This window comes from Anneissia japonica, unplaced genomic scaffold (assembly GCF_011630105.1).
Source record: "Anneissia japonica isolate Jap-2015-1 unplaced genomic scaffold, ASM1163010v1 scaffold288164_len509026_cov199, whole genome shotgun sequence".
Taxonomy (NCBI): Eukaryota; Metazoa; Echinodermata; class Crinoidea; order Comatulida; family Comatulidae; genus Anneissia; species Anneissia japonica.
Window position 1 is genome coordinate 273,907 of NW_022752067.1, and position 17,096 is coordinate 291,002.

General features: G+C 34.5%; 3 protein-coding genes across 6 annotated transcripts in view; 2 read left to right on the forward strand and 1 right to left on the reverse strand.

The window, feature by feature from the left end:
* Window positions 1–1,210: 1,210 nt before the first annotated feature.
* On the forward strand, window positions 1,211–6,609 carry LOC117122092 (mesencephalic astrocyte-derived neurotrophic factor homolog). The gene is made up of 4 exons (XM_033267563.1): window positions 1,211–1,439; window positions 2,765–2,889; window positions 3,969–4,110; window positions 5,020–6,609. The coding sequence occupies exons 1-4, from the start codon at window positions 1,346–1,348 to the stop codon at window positions 5,187–5,189; spliced, it is 531 nt and encodes a 176-aa protein (XP_033123454.1). The 5' UTR covers window positions 1,211–1,345; the 3' UTR covers window positions 5,190–6,609.
* A 330-nt stretch (window positions 6,610–6,939) lies between these two features.
* Window positions 6,940–8,199, reverse strand: LOC117122094 (UPF0739 protein C1orf74 homolog). Its single transcript, XM_033267567.1, has one exon. The coding sequence runs from the start codon at window positions 8,173–8,175 to the stop codon at window positions 7,330–7,332; it is 846 nt and encodes a 281-aa protein (XP_033123458.1). The 5' UTR covers window positions 8,176–8,199; the 3' UTR covers window positions 6,940–7,329.
* A 221-nt stretch (window positions 8,200–8,420) lies between these two features.
* LOC117122077 (trichohyalin-like) overlaps window positions 8,421–17,096 on the forward strand; it is a 41,099-nt gene continuing 32,423 nt past the window's right edge. For all 4 annotated transcript variants that reach the window (XM_033267544.1, XM_033267546.1, XM_033267545.1 and 1 more), the window contains exons 1-14: window positions 8,421–8,540; window positions 9,111–9,451; window positions 10,067–10,382; window positions 10,943–11,115; window positions 11,562–11,855; window positions 12,102–12,339; window positions 12,553–12,730; window positions 13,199–13,407; window positions 13,545–13,665; window positions 14,515–14,672; window positions 15,419–15,590; window positions 15,749–15,878; window positions 16,277–16,529; window positions 16,828–16,952. In XM_033267544.1, the coding sequence (XP_033123435.1) occupies window positions 9,136–9,451; window positions 10,067–10,382; window positions 10,943–11,115; window positions 11,562–11,855; window positions 12,102–12,339; window positions 12,553–12,730; window positions 13,199–13,407; window positions 13,545–13,665; window positions 14,515–14,672; window positions 15,419–15,590; window positions 15,749–15,878; window positions 16,277–16,529; window positions 16,828–16,952 (2,683 nt within the window). In that variant the 5' untranslated portion in view covers window positions 8,421–8,540; window positions 9,111–9,135. The remainder of the gene's footprint in view (window positions 8,541–9,110; window positions 9,452–10,066; window positions 10,383–10,942; window positions 11,116–11,561; window positions 11,856–12,101; window positions 12,340–12,552; window positions 12,731–13,198; window positions 13,408–13,544; window positions 13,666–14,514; window positions 14,673–15,418; window positions 15,591–15,748; window positions 15,879–16,276; window positions 16,530–16,827; window positions 16,953–17,096) is intronic.

Sequence of the window (17,096 nt, forward strand, 5' to 3'; positions counted from 1 at the left end):
TTCCTATACTGTGTACGAAAAGCAGCAGCATAGGCATTATATATATGTAGATAGTTGTGTAATATGAAGCTGTACTGAAATCATTAATTTTATTCATTCAAAACTACACTAAAAAATAATACAAAATTACAAAACTTAGGCTAAGAGATGGAAATAAAGCTTGGTTGTCAATTAGGTATAATTCAACTTCTTGTAGCTAATATTTTCTTTCATGCGATGTTATGTAATCAGTCAGATAGAAAATGGCAGATATTTTCATCCGAATTTAAATTACATATACATTTCATATTTTTTTATTATTTAAGTTTTTTTTATTATATTATTTTAATTCCAATGCTTTTAATGGACCTGAATTTAAACTTTAGTGCAACTCTCTCAAAGTCTAATCAATTAAATAGTGTTTTAATTTAGGATGTGGTTGTATTATTGCATAATCTGGGAAGAATGGTTTACTTATAATTCAATCTCCAATTATCGGATGAGTGAAAGATTTTTTAAATTTGTTCCTTTTAAATGAGAGGAATATGAGGGATGAGATAGTTGTATAACAACTGTATATTTTGCAATAATCTTTCATTAACCACTTAAATAAATAATACATTAACTTTATTTATAATTGATAGCTAATTATATTGGTGAAATAATAACTTAGCTCCTTAAATGTCATTTTTTTGGTAAGCTTATTATTGTATATAGGCCTATGGCGCTCTACAACTAAAAGCATGCTTATTCACAGAGTTCCTTTTTCACGAAATGATCATTTCTAGGTACTTATTTTCTCTTTATTATGAATTATCATCACGCATACTATACAATATGATAAAAGTGAAATAAATATTAGTTGAATTGAATTGAACTATTAAATGTATTTATTTAGTGTTGCTCATGGTTTTTCAATTCTGGACCTTTTAGTAATGCTATGAGGAGTTTGAGGCGTTCTAATTTAGTTACTAGTATGTAAAGTTTACTTAAGGTACACCATGCAGGGCAACCATAATTAATTGTTGGAAGCACAGTTGCGCGCCACAAAATATCACCGTAATAAAATATATTGAAATTATCGAAATTGTCACTGACTGATTTTATCATAAGCAACAATTAAATCATTTAATTTTACTTGTACCACGCCCTCTTTCGATGGAATTTTGGGGTCATGTCTACCGGCTTTCGGCCAATCAGATTTAGCCAACTGTGCTTGTTTTGTATCAATGGTTTTGGTACACGCGTACGACCGGTGTGCAGTACATTTTTCGCGTTGAAAAACTCAGGGACTGTCTTTGTTTTATCACTGGAGAAGATAAAGAAGGAAGTTGTTTTTGCTTTAGTTAGCATCTAAATAAATAAAATGAAAACGTGGTTATCTAGAACGTTACTTATAACCGTATTCTTTGCTGTTATATGTAAAATTCAAGCGAAATTACAAGACGGTGATTGCGAAGGTTAGTATTTATGGGATGAAGCGGTTGTCTCTGTACTGTATGTGTGATGGTGGCAATTTGCCCCGGGGAGGGTGTATAAGTATCAGCTACGTAGAGGCCTAGCCTAGTCTGCTAGCACAAAATGAAGGAACAGCCTTTTTAGTGATATACGGTTTGGTCCGACGGGTCCCTCGAAACATGGTTGTGTCAATTTATTTTTTAACAGCAACTGTATGTCATGTCATTTTTAAATTAAAAAGAAACTGATGAGTAATTGCACTTTTTGTAGCCTTGTCTCTATTACATGTATTATTATTAATTATTTATAATTTTACTTTTGTAGTGATCAGGCCATTTTGAATAATGTATTAGGGCCACAATTATTAATCATGATGATAATTTTATAGTAACAATAACAACTAGAGGCCTATCACTTAGTAGTAGTGTATGTAATGACAAGCCGTGTGACCCAGAGCTAGGCCTAGGTTTATTATGCCCTGTGTCAGTAGAGTATTTTCACTCAAAAAGTGGCCAAATGGTAGATAAAATATATTCCCCAGACTGTATAGTAAGGTCTATGCACGGAGAGATTGTTCCGAAAAGTAGGCTTTGACCAAATTTTAATTATAATCAATGCAAAGCAGTAATTACGATTCCGTGCACCTATTTTCCTAGCGATTTTCCATGCAAATTTGAGCAGATTTTTTAGGTATCCACGCAATCAAAAAACTTTACAGTATGGTACTGTATATCCCTACCAAAGAAAACAACGTTAAGTTTGAAAATACTGCATTTTAGATGACGTCGATGTCATTTAAAATGTTATTACACCTTGGAATCAACCTTTATTTTCACATGGAATATTTCCTTAAATCGTCATTCCTCACTTGGTATTTTTTAGCATTTGAAATTAATCAAAGCCCCATTGAAGATCAATCATTCAATCGTTTTATTTTTTTAAATACAAGGCACCGTTCAAACAGTAATCAATACACCAACACTGATTGAGAGAAGGACTTTTAACTCAAGGCCTGAAGCTTTGCCCCTGAGAGCTCACGCCGCTACCCGACTGCTGTCATCCAGCAGAGTGGATACCATAACATTAAAATCTAGTTTGAAAACTAACTTTAAATACAAAGATAAACCATGAACTTAATTGTATTATCTGAATAAACAATTCTCTACTGGCATTACAGAGTAAAAACATTCAGATATGAAAAATTTAGTATAAAGATACAAATTAATTAAAAAAAAAAAACTATACTATTACTATTAGTGTTAATGATTTCAAATTGTATGTTGCAACAGCAGGTACAAATGTTATTAATTTATATTCTTTTTTTCAGTTTGTATAAGTGTTGTTAAACAAATAGATAAACAGCTAACCTCAGAAGAAAGGAAAAGTCAAGAAAAGATTGAAGGTGTAATCAGAAAAATATGCAAGAAAGCTAAAAATCGAGAAAACAGATTTGTAAGTTGTTTTCAACTTAAGTGTCACCTATTATGCATGTTATTTAATACATTATTAAACATGATTGCTATAATATACATATTTGTTACCTTATGTTCCAACTCTTCCGATTTGATCACGCATCTACCTAACTTTCATGCAATTTCCCTGTTGGATGTGTTTTTTCAATAATGTACCTGGTTCTCCTTCTAAAAGACCCCTCCAATTAAAGACCACATTGCTGCGGTCCCAGAACTGTTTTATCTTTATGATAATTATTTTTCTAAGAAAGGAATATGTAGATTGTATTTTCAGGATGTTTGCATTTTCAGCAAAAATCAAATGAAAAATTATGACATTAAGATATAATAATTCAACAAAAATCTTTTTAAAATTTAAGTTTGATTAGTAATAACTTAAATATAAATGGTAGACAGTCCAATTTTTAAGGTCAACATGGTATCTTTAAAGTATTTGACAATTACTTGTAAATTATTGATATAATTATACATAATGATAATTAATAAAATATAGTATATACAGTACGTAATACACTATACAGTACTTTATTATTATTAATATACTGTAATGTTTATATGATATTTTAAGATGAAAACTGAAATTAATTGTTACTGTACTGTATTTGTTCCAAGCCCTCATGTTGAAGACTCTCGAGAGAAGCAGGTCAACACTGCCCCAAGTCAGCTCAGCTCCAAGTCAGCTCGGCCCTAAGAAACCACCTCGGCCCCAATTTTCTGTGTATTTATGACATTATTATCAAAAGAGATTTGAATGCAAAGCCAAACTATGCCATAATTACAGTGTCTTAAATCATTGTCTTTGTTTTTCCTTTTTCATTTACATCCACCTAACATTAATAATAAACTGTTGCTTTAATTATTCCATGAATACACAGAAAATTGGGGCCGAGTTGACCTCTTGGGCCAAGTTGACTTAGGGCCGAGTTAAAATGGAGCCGAGTTTACTTGCAGCCGAGTTCACTTGGGGCCGAGTAGTCTCAAATTGGGATGATATACACAACACATTAAGAGAGATTATTGTATATTGTACATTATTTTCCCTTTCTTTTTTTCTCTTAGTGTTATTATGTAGGTGGGACTGAGGATGCTGCCACTGGGCTGCTTGGTGAAATTTCTAAACCATTGATATCTCATATGCCAGCTGATAGAATATGTGAAAAACTTAAGAAGAAAGATGGCCAGATTTGTGAACTTAAATATGGTGGGTGCTTATATTCTTTAACACATTTATTTGATTATAGCGCCCCCCCCCCCCATAAAAAGCAATGAAAGCAATACCATTCTCAATGCATTCTATTAATGTTCTACACCGTTAGAATTACACTTTTTCTAACTAGGATGGGATCTATAAGTCTTGAAGATCACGCAATAACACATTTTGACAGTAACTATATGTGTTACAGTAGTTTCACATTTACAGTGAAATTAAGGGGTGTTTATTTGAGTATATACATATCCATTTTACACCAAAATAAACACCTCCTGTAATAAACTGCTCCCTTGAATAAATACCTCCTCAAAAAACCTTCTCAACAATCTCAACTGGGGAATTTATTTGAATATACAGTATATAGATATTTTCTCCCTTAAGAGCCCCTCTATATCAGTACTACCCGGTACCAGCAACTCTTGTTGTACACTACAGGGGGCTGTCATGGGTGTATGCAAGGGGTGGGGGAGAGGCAGGAAGGTCGTATGACCTCCCTCCCCCTCAAAATTTTCAAAGGTCCACCTTTTTTCCAAAGACATTTATTTCTAGGGCCTTTTCACAATGATATAAAGGAAAAAGCATTGATGAGGTACCAGCAATGAGTTCAAAGACCTTGCCAATTGTGTGACATAATCTATCTCAGTTCCAAGGAATGAACGTCCTCAATCTGTGTCAATTTGGCAGCAATTTATTTTTTTTAAAAATTGTATTGACATTTTAATCACATCTTCCTGTTATTTCATTGTGGGAAGGTTAAAAAAATTATGATCACGACCCACCCAGAAAAAATCCTGGATACACCCCTGGCTGTATAAATAAAAATCAATCAATGGATATGTGTTTCCGCTCTCTTTTTTCTTTTTGGACAATAACACCTGAATTGAATTTTATCTTTTACAGAAAAGCAAATAGATCTGGATGCTGTAGACTTGAAAAAACTAAAAGTGAAAGACTTAAAGAAGATTTTGAGTGATTGGGGAGAAGTCTGCAAAGCATGTACTGAGAAGTCAGATTTTATTAAGTTAATCGAGAAACTTAAACCTAAACATTTCAAGAAGCAGGAGTTGTGAGGGGGTCCTCTCGTTCATCGTTGTACAGATAATGAATAATTATTTAATTTTATACAGTACAATGTTTAGATATACATGCAGCTATGTTTAAATTTTATTTCTGTGATTATTTTTCATTTTTGATTATTTGGCCGGTTTAAAAGTGCAGGTAGATGGTTTTTATTCTAAAATTAATACAAGATTCTCTTTATTTCTATTTCTTGTTACAAAAATAAATCTACCCTTTGAATGTTAAGCATGCAGATATCTGTCAGATTCACAATGTTTGATAAGACTCTGGGATAACCAGCTTTATCATAGTTTTAAAGCCCCGTCCACACTATCAAATTTTCTTTGACAAAAAGTGTTGTATTTTATGTTCTGTTTATGGTGATGTTGTGATGTCATCATGACCTTATTTAGGCATGATTTTTGTTGAATAAAATTTGATAGTCTGGACAGGGCTTTAAGATAGTCACCCCTGTAAGACCTTGCTGTAAACAGGCTTTGCTAAGCCTGCATGGAATTTATTGTTAAATAGCTGATGCACATTTTATTAAGAAATGTTTGTGTTGAAGTTTGAATCAAAGAAAATATAGCTTTTAATTGCAATCGTTGCACTGCAGAGCTGTGCCAAACACTCCCCAATTTGATCGAGCATTTAGCATTGCTGAAAGTAGTAATTTTATGAATACGAAGTCCAAGAAAGGAACCATATTGATAGTTTATAGACCAATTATTACATTCTCTCAGCAGACTTGAAAAATATAACCAACTGTACAGACCATGGTACTGTACATCAGTGGTGTAATTATAGACTACTGCCAACGGTATCTGTGTCAGAATTATAGAAGTGTAAGCACCAAGACTTATAGCAATCCAAGATGATGTGTAGGCCTACTTGTATAAAGCCCTGACCAAACTCTCATGCCTAAATATGGTCATGATGACATCACACTATAACCATAGTAGGCAGATCTTGTCTATGGGTATACAACAGTTTATTTATGTCTGATCAAACATTGTTAAGTTTATTTCTATGCCCGGCTTAGGAATGCTTTCCTGGGTGTAAATTAGTATGAAATTTACATTTTTTAAATCACTACTATAAATGCTTTGTACTTATTGCTATCACAACAGACAGATAAAGACGCTGCAACATTTATATAAATAATTTATTCTTTATTGAAAAATATATGTTGTATCAGAATAAAAGGTACCCTAAATTAGGTATTATTGTAGCTATCTTTTTATGTTTGTTTTACTAATATAGCAGTTACACTTCTAAAAAAAAACTTAACAATTGAAATACAGTATTACAGTTGCTAACTTTTTATACACAAGTTATTAACATTAAATTAATGAATTTAACAATATTTCTTGACTAATTAACAGATGTATATGTAAGACCTTTCATAATAAACTGAATTGAGAAGTCTAATTTATCTAAAACTGAATTGTTTTAATCTGTGTTGGAAGATTACTTATTTAATCCTTGAGTGATTCAGTGTTTAAATTGAATTTGAAGGGGTTTCAGATTAAACAGAAAGCGTATTACTAACCTTCATTTTACAAGCACTAAACATGGAGTTATAATTCATCCAGCAAGTATAATATTGAGACCTTTTCCAATTCATGTTTACATTAGAAAATTTTCTGCAAAACAACAATCTTTTTGTATTGATTGGTCATGAATATGTAGAAGAATGTGTATGATTGCATTAGTGGTATTAGCAGGCAGTGAGAAATGTAAATTACCCCACATACGACCTTACAAAACATGGAATTGGCCATCGTCTGATGCTACTTGATCTAAATAATATTTTTTCCAACCTAGCAAAAGTTATTGTGATTGCAGTTTCTATTGTTGTTTTGATCTAAAGTATAAAGCATAATTTTTACTATCATAAATAATACAATCTCTCCCACTTGACCCCACCATGATTTTTGCTTTGGTAACCCGACTTTTGACCTTTGCCACCCCCTGGTTCGCACACTCTTTTTTCCTCCCTGTTGGAAAATTTCTGGAGTGTCTACTGTACAGTGACTTCTTGTTTTCTGTGTCGAAAGTTACAATTGGGACTTTGTTATTATGTTATTCAAAATCCCTGTCCCCACAGAATAGATGAGCAACATAAAGATGAATGTAAAATGTTGTTCATCATAAAGTGAGCGCTGGTAGAACAACAACATGCGACTCTAACTCTAATTCTTTAAACAAATGTTTTTCATCCAGCTTTTTTACTCTTGACTGCAAATCATCAAACCACGATACGATCCTTTCCTTAAAACATGATACCAATGAATCAGGAATACTAAAAGAATACATGGTAAATTTTCCACTGATATCTGCAAGGTGGACGATACATTTTACATTGTAAACACGCAGAGGGACCATTCCGAGGCAGTTGTTGACATCACGGTTGTTATACCAATATACGATTGGGTATCCGATCAAAATTCCAAAAAGAGTTGTAATATTGCAGCCAGTGGCAACATCAACTTTCAGCTTTCTGATAGTAGGTTTGTTTAGTAGAGTAGCCTGGTCCATTGAATCACTATTACAAGCAAGACTGCCCTCTGTTGCAAAATCAAGAATGATTTTCAGAGAGCTTGCTAACTCTTTCACTATATTCTCTGAAATAACGTGATCGGTACAAATAACTGGTTCATCTAGTTTACCAGAAACATCAATGCATTTAAGGTATCCTTTCTCTAAGCATCTTCGGAGGAATGGTATTAATATATCAGTGTTAACAACAAAGATGTTCTCATTAACCTCAATAACATTAACAGATAGGCAGTCGCGTAGGGATAGGCCACCTACGCTAGTGTCGACTGCTAGCAAATTTGTGAAGTCTTGTAAGAAAGCTATCATGGAATCTGAATCAATTATACCATAGTCATATAAAAATCCATTCTTTACACCATATAGGACGTAAAGAAAATCTGATACCAATGCTTTCCATGATTTTTTGGCATGTTTTCCAAAAAAATTCCCTATCATACCTCGGAAGCGGTCTGCACCAAAAGTAGCCATATCTATGTGTACTAAAACTCTCATAACATATATATAAACTGTTATTTTTTATATATTATTTCTAGTTAAATAATTATATAAATACAGTCTGTATAATACAATAATATTGCATATAATATATTAATAGTTTTGTTTAGATCAAAGTCTTTATATATTTGTTTATTTTAACATATTTACAACCGCCTGTTGCAGACGTTTCCTAGCTGCAGTGACGTCACACCACCGCTTTCTGCGACTGTATGAAAACAAAGCAGGCGATAGTCTTTGCTTAGAAGTTTCCCGAGAAAATGAGATTTGTTTTATGCTAAATTTTCCATTTTCCTGATGGTGAGGTATGATAATTTTAGTACATATTGTTTAGCTAATTTGCTGCGTCATATAAATAATTGGCTTAGGCCTAGGTAGCGTCTCCAGGCTAAGAGTGATGGCTTTGACTGTGTAGGCTTGATTTATTATGTAAGTATGTACTCGACCGGAACGGGAACCGTCGCGTCGGTCCGTTCGCAAGTGCGCACTTTTAATAGACCTAGGATGCATAAGCTGGTGCTGGGTTATTTTACGTCCGTGGCCAAGGTACTGTTGTAGTAGGTAGTGAAGGATGATGTTCAACAAAAATTAAATTAATGATAATGTACAGTAAGGAAAAAAATTCAAATAACTAATGAACTGATTGAATATCAATGAAAATTTTAATTAATGACGACGGGCTCCTGAAGAAAACAAATGTTTGATATGTTTATTGTACTGATTTTTCTAAAACACAGAAAAGGTACTTGGAACGTTTAATGAGATACAGCTTCTTGATTATTTAAGAATAAAAATTATCTAAAGTAATCTTTTAAGTTATATAAATAAATGGATGGGCATAAACTTAATAACATCAGCTGAAATTTATATTGCAGGAAACTTGTATGAAGGCAGACAATTATGGCTGAAGAAGCTCTTCAATTCTTTGACCTTCTTGACCCCACCCAGAATGGGTACATCACGACTCAAGATGTTCAGCGATTTGATGAAAGTATCCACAGTTCACCGATATTTCCTGAGCACGTACCTGCAGCAGTCCAGGCTGTCTGCGGGGCTATGTCGGGGGGTTTGTGTACACGTACACACTTCCTTCCTGTGCTTCTTGAGCTAGAGCGGCGTAGAATAGTAGAAGAGCAAGCATTGTGGGATTTCAAAGCTCTGGACAGAGATGGTTGCGATGTCATTTCCATTAAAGATGCACTCTTCCTTTTCAAAGGTACAATGTAAATGCAGTAGAATTTCATTGTACTCAGGGTGAATACAGGGGTGGGGTGGGGTGAATCCAGGGGCTGTCCAGGGGTGGGGTGAGAAGCCATTGGGACTAGAGATCCTTCCAAACAAAGAAAGGAGAAAAGAAAAGAAAGAAGAGGGGCGAGAGAAAAGAAAATAATTTTGAAAGCACTACATAATTCCTGTATAAAAGTTTCAATGTCTGTGTTCTTATTGATCTTGTTTTACAATCGACTATACCACCAGCTCCTCCCCCACTTCCACTTGCACTGAGAATGGCCCCCTACACAGATTTGTCTAAGGATCCGCCCATGCAAGCCTAGTTAAACTGGTAGTAAAGTGTATATTGCATACTGAAGTTGGTGGTGATGAAAATGATGATTATTATATCCAACTGGTGTTGTTGATAAATGATGATGATAAATTTATGGCGTGCATTAACAGATGCATTATTATAATAGTAGTTATAAAGTGCATTTATATTCTACATCAGAACTGGTCACAGTTCAGCATATTTACATTTTCAAAAACTCATGTCAACTCATTGTAGATGATAAATTTAACAATGAATATCACTTAAATTTTACTTCCTCTCCTTTAGCTACGCACCAGGAGAAATTTTCTATGAACACTTGGAATAAATTCTTAGAAACCAGAGAGTCTTTGAAGGATAATGTATGCTTTGATGAAGTCCGCATGTGGTTGTGCAACATTCCAGATGGTCCTCCGTGTAAGGATTCAATTGTAATTAATGAATGTAATAAACTTGAGACCCAGAAGATCGAGGAGGAATTTGAGAACCATAAGCAGTTTCTGGCATTTCAGGAACTGGATGAGCAGATCCGTGCTTTACAGGCACGAGAAAAGCAAGAGTACCGGGAGAAGTTTCGTCGAGGTGCTCGCCGGAAACTTCAGAGGTATGCAGATAAAAGTAATTTGTTATTTGGAGTACTGTGATAAACATTACCTGACAGATTTGGATTTTCTCTGATTTCTTTATATTTCTAAACTTGTTTTGTTAATGTATCAAAGGTGACAAATGCTTAGATTATTGCTTTAGGTAACATATTTTATATGACCTTAAATTATGTAATTGATTACATTAGTATTATTTTGTAGGATTTATAAAGCGCACATATCCAAAAAACTGCATGCTCAAGGTACATTTTTCCCAGGTCATTGGATACAGAATCAATCATACACAACGTGCAACCTCCTCCACTCCCTGGGGAGTATTCCTAGTTATGCGTATAATCTTCAGCACAAATAATTTCATTCAGAATCATTCATCTCCACCAGATACCCAATTATACTCCTGGGTGAAGAGAGGCAAATGCAGATGAAGTGTCTTGACCAAGGATACAGGCAGTGTGATGAGCATCGGTCTTAAACCCCCGACCTTCCGATTAACAATTTCAACGCCTTTCACACTGTGCCACACGCTTCTATTAATATTTGACATTCTTTTAACTTTAAGATGGAACCATCTTGGGTTGGAAGCAATGCTTTTTGACGATGGCATGGACTGGGATGACTTCAACCGCAACAATCGCAACAGAGTGTCTGTAACGGAACTCATGCAAGCAATAGATCTGAAGTATAATTACCTAAAAGAAAAGCTCCTCTGGGAACTTATCAGAAAACAAACAGGTAAGGCGATACTCTTTTTATTCCTTGTTTCGCATACTTATTTTTTTTAAGATTATGGGAAAAGGGCGGAATAAAAAATAAAATATTAAAAAATAAATTAATTAAAAATTTTAAAAATTAATTAAATAAAAAATACATTAAAAAAAAATAATAATAAATAAAAAAATAAAAATAATAAATAAAATAAAAATTTTATTTTTTTCTGGGAGAAGGGCGGAATAAAAAATAAAATATTAAAAAATAAATTAATTAAAAATTTTAAAAATTATTTAAATAAAAAATACATTAAAAAAAATAATAATAAATAAAAAAATAAAAATAATAAATAAAATAAAAATTTTATTTTTTTCTGGAATTTCCACTTTTTCCTCACGACGTCGCTAATTGGCCAAGAATAAAATTTTGTTACCGTGCCCAAATACAAATAACAAATTATTCCCCTTCAGGTGAAATGTTATGGTCTACTATGTCTGAGAGTGAACATGAAGAACATGTATTGCAAGTCCAACTGAGAGTGAATGAGTACATACGACAGGGTGTGGATGAGAAGATTCTAGGCCTAGAGATCGCTTCACACTCTTACCCATCCAAGCTGGAGGCACTCATTGGCTACACTCAGGACAAACATGCCCTGTATCTTGAGAACCAAAAACAAACTACATCGATGTTACAAGCAGATGGCAAAACAGAGCAAGAAATTTACATATCCTTTGCAAAAAAATATGCAGAATCTATTCAAGGTATATAATAAATAACTTATTATATATTAGTATATATTATTATCAAATTTTATTATTTTAATTACACTACATGACTTAAGCGATAGTGTAATTTGTTTATATTTAAGATTGAGATTGAGAGAACATAACTAATATGCTAGTATGAAAATTATATGGTCATGATGGATTTGCAGAGAAAAAGGAATGTACTCAATGTTTTCTGACTGAAAGTTAAAATATGATTCACACAAATTTCTTTTTACTCAGGAGAAACGACGGGAGGTCAGTTGTTAATTGACCTTTACAGGAGATACCAGTACGAAAAAGAGTATTTGCTATCAGTGCTCAAAGAAGTCGGTAACCAAACTTTGACGTCAAGAGAGATGATCACAACATATGCGCACCTTAAATTGCAGTTCTACATGATGACACTAGAGGAATCATTTCAGTATTGTGCCATCTCTGTAGGCCTATGCGAGAGGCCTCAGGAATTCAAAGCAACAAGGTATAGCAATAACATGTGACACGCCAAAATATGATCATGATGACATCACATCATGACCATATATAGGCACATCATGTCTGTATATTGGCATGGATTTGAACCCATGACCTTGGGATTAGAAGGCTAGCATTTTAACCACCAAGTCACAACACCACTCTCTTTGCCGATAACTCCTGTACTATACTTACAATTCTAAATTTTTTTAAATTTTAGTTTTGACTACGATAGAGATCTACAAGAAATTCTCGCCCTACAAAGACTTAATGAACGCAAAGGTAAAAAAATTAAGAGACTTGAGGATAAATGGAGTGGGAATGAAGACAAAGGAATTGTGGACCTTCAGACAGACTTGTTGAATGAAATGGCAAAGAAACACTTTGTAGAAAGAGAGGTAAATTGATTTTTTTTACAGTTCATATTGTTTAATTGTACTTAATTGAATAATACTCATCACCTTCCTTCCCATTTGTTACAGGTATTGTATGTTTACAAGTTTTTAATATGTAAGCATTAATTAACCTCCCTCCCCATTTCAACACTCTTAGATATTAGTGGTGTTTCCCCCAAAAAAGTTTGTGTCCTCCAGACACCCTCCATTGAAAGTGTCCGAAGTAGAAGCAGATCATGCTCAATAGTTAAAAATCACCTCGTATCATATTATCTTGTGACCTACTGTAGCACTCCCTCACCTAATCAGTGACTCACTCCACCTTCAACCACCTCCCCATCATCTCTCTTCCCCCCCCCCCCATTTCAAGACTTTTAGATATATATGTCACTGCTAGATGTGCTACTGTTGATGTGAAAGAAAAACTATTCAAATAAACAAATTTAAGATTTTGAACTGTTCTCCATCCAGATATTGATCTTCCTGTTGCAAGGCAGAGACAGTAATAATGCCAAAGCAATTGCACGTAACAAAAACAAAGACATTAGAGACAGCTGTCTGAAACAGTTACGTGGTCAGCGGGAAAACTGGCGGAAAGGGTCATCGGAGTACCGGGTATCTAAACGTTCCATTCACATGAAACTTCTACAGGAAGGTGTGGGGCTGTATTTTGAAAACAGGTCAGAAATACTATCATGCTGATGTCAAAATTACTTCTATATTTTCACAAATTAAAAAAAACAGCATATTATTATTATCATCATTGTTTTAATCATGATAATATATCTAATCAAGCAAATTGTTATTATGTTTATAGACGTGAAGAAGTCAAAGGTCATAACCTTGATGACACCCATCTTGCCGCTGTAGTCCTCGCTGATCTTCAACAGCAGCAGTGCAGAGAAGTTCATCAACTGATCATGGAAATGTATCACAAGGTACAATTATAATTTGCTCCATACACACTGTCAGGTTTTATGTGACAAATATGAGTGATTTGTCTATATATGGACAATATGATGTCATATCTTTAATTTTCACATAAAAGCTTAATTGTGTGAACAGAACTTTATCACAAATTATTTGATTTGCTCATTTTTAACAATTTTTCATGCGTTTTGAAAATAAATTAGTTTGCATGATGCAGAGCATTGATATTTTATAAGTCCCTCTCCCTGGATATTGTTTCTACAAAATGACAGTGTAACTTTACGAAATCTTGCATGTTTGTGGAATATGCATAGGTCCCAAGTCTCCCGTAACTCGCGGGAGTCTCCCGGAAATCAGGATGACCTACCGCACTCCCACAAGCAAGCAAGAATCTTCCGGAAATAACATCTCCCGCAAATTCACTGATATTTGCATGTTTTAAGTATTTTATTATCAATTGTTTCATGAAAGTCAGTGCAGATGGGTATCACTATATATGTAGTAATATATGAAATTGAATTTGTTAAAGTCATAATCACTGCAGATCAGTAGAGCATTCAATTTCCAAATTATACAAAAATCGGAAAAAAGGAAAATTATATTCTAAAATTTATATCTGAGAGTGTCATGTCCAGCAATCTATAGGTGTCATAATCAAACTTTCCTACCTCAGCCCCGACCAATGTGGGGCTGACAACCCCTATTTCAAATTCCTGGATCAACCACTGTTACTAGATCTCCCGGAAATAACTTCTTCCAACTTGGGAACCCTGGATATGTGCACAAATACACTAAAATAACATGACTCACTCATACCGCTGTACACCCACTTATGTCTTTACTACATTTGATTTCAGGATGCATCTGAGTTGCAGGGCCTCATTAAGAAAGAAGCCAAATCACGTATTGAGGAATGGTTGGATAATATTTCCATGGTAATCCTTGGTAGCTTTGAACTGACCCCTGAAGAGCAAGAAATTATTAGGGCATTAGAGGAGAAATATGATGTCCTCAGGTGAGAAAATATTTGGATTAAAACTGCTTATTTTCTTACATCGTTAAGTACCTCACCTATACATTGGTCTTCTCAAAAAGTTTCTTAGTTCTATGTAAAATAAAATTTGCCAAACGTTTTACAGGGTGTTGCTTTCTTTCTTTTAGTCAGCTATCACCTTACTTACGTACTTCCTTAATTTCTTGGAAATGAGTTTTTGAAAAAAATTCTGTAACATTTCTTGTCTTTTTCATGAAAATACTTACCTGGATAAACTGACTAATTGTCATTGTTCCTTAAAGAACACTCCTACGAAAAAAATAGAACCAACATATTTTCCTAGGACGTGACTGCGCCCACGCCCAAGGCTCGTCCTCATTAATTTTTAGTTGATAAACAAATGACAATCACACCCAAGCAGTTCAATGAGTATTGAAATTGAATAGCAGAAAACAGAAGAAGGACAGTATTCAGAAGAATGGATTTCTTTTGTTTGGATTTACTATATTTTTTAAAAGTTTTAATAAGGAAGTTTCACTTGAGTTTGTTTTGTGTTTCGTTCCATCTCGATCACTCGTAGCAAAGCTTACTGCGTCGAGTTGGATGAGTGGGGTGGGGGCGGCCTAAGCCTAGTGTTAGGTTCGGCAAGCATTTGGCTTGCCCATGCTGTTGGACTTGCAATGAAGAAGCACCTTGTGAGGTTTGCGCTGCCTGCAGCAACCTTCCTTATGGTTCATTCAGTAACATTTCTTTTTTATTATTCACAGGGACAAACTGCTGATGGAAGCTCTGATCAATCAGTATGGCGTAGCGGAATGGAATAAAAAGACAGTCGAGGAGCAACAACGCTTACTAGTAAAGAAGAGATTAGAGGAAAGGCGGCTAAGACAAGATGGTAAAATGGATGAGCTTAATCGACTCATTGGTGATGCAGCAAATGTAAGTGCTTATCAAAAAACACCTGGTGAACATGAGATTTAATATTCTATAATAAAACTGTCGTGGGCTGTTATCTGCCAAACAAACATCAACACATAGACAAGAAAATGCAAACTGAACAAACTATATTTGTCTTCTTGAATGACATTATTTTCCAGAGAGAAAAGAACTTACTGTCAATGATGGGGAAAAACAGGGAGGAGTATGAGAAAAAGCTGAGACAGCGGCTACTGAGAAGAGAAAAGAGGCAGGCTCAGGGCCTAGAATCTGAAGATGAAAGTGAGGATGGTAAGATCATCATCAACTTTTTATGAATGTTTATAATATTTTTATTTCATTAAAGTAAAATTTTAATACTATGTATACTATATCAAAAGAGATGGCGGTCCTACACTAGTAGATGTGTCTCCTCCCTCTTTAATTTTCTTACCTAAGAGAGATTCCAAATCTGTGCCCCTGTGGCCTTCCTGCTGGTTTAAAAACAAATCTGAACCTACCATGCATGTTCCAATAATAGTTGTTCTTTACATGTCAAAGTCAACATACTAGCTTTACAGCCACTCATATGATGTTTTCAGGATGTGCGGTCCCATTTGTTATACAGGCATTATGTAAGTTTTTAATATGTAAGCATTAATTAGAACAATTTTCTGCCGCTGATATGTGTTTTTTTTTCTTTTTACTAGAATTGGATATGAATGAAGATAAATCTTCGGGCAACATTATGAAAGATATTCAACTGCGATTTGACGATGAACTGGATGCTCTGATGAGGCAGCTTCGAGGGCAGCATGGCAACTATCTGAGTGAACAGGAAAGACAGGCTTTACTTCTTAGGCTTAGGAGAGAGAAGAGGAGGGCAGAAAGGGAAGATAACTTTGATGAAGTCGCACTGCTCCTAGGCCTGGCTGAGCGGAATAAGATGTCCCTTGAAGAGAAGTAAGTATATGATTCTAACATAAGTGTAGATAATACATAATTCATGTGTTTATTATGTTTTGCCAAATTGGACCAATCAGCATACATTTTGTCTTTCTTGATAGAATATTTCACAAAGAAATGATTACAGAGAATTGTTTAATAGTAATTATATCTTAGGCATTTGATGGATATGAGTTTTGCTGAAATATCTTCCTCACAGCTCTGCAATTAATCTTCAAAACCCAATGAAATAGTTTTCCTAATTACAATTGTTTACGTATATTCATGATGGTCTCTGTGTTTTACTATGTGGCAGATTGCGGATTGATCGAGAACGCCAGATGAGACTGGCTCGTGAAAGACTAGCTGCTCGTAAGAAACGTATGGCAAATGGAACTCAGATGGCAGAAGAAGCTGAAGAAAAGGCTCTTCCAGACAAAGGTTTGTAAATGATGATATTAATTATAATTAATCAGGGCACTTTTTATGTGGACTAGGAACTCGATCAGTGACTTTCTTCACCTCTAAAGGCAGGCTCAGGTCGACACGGAACTCAACTCAACTCAACTCAACTCAACTTGTCGA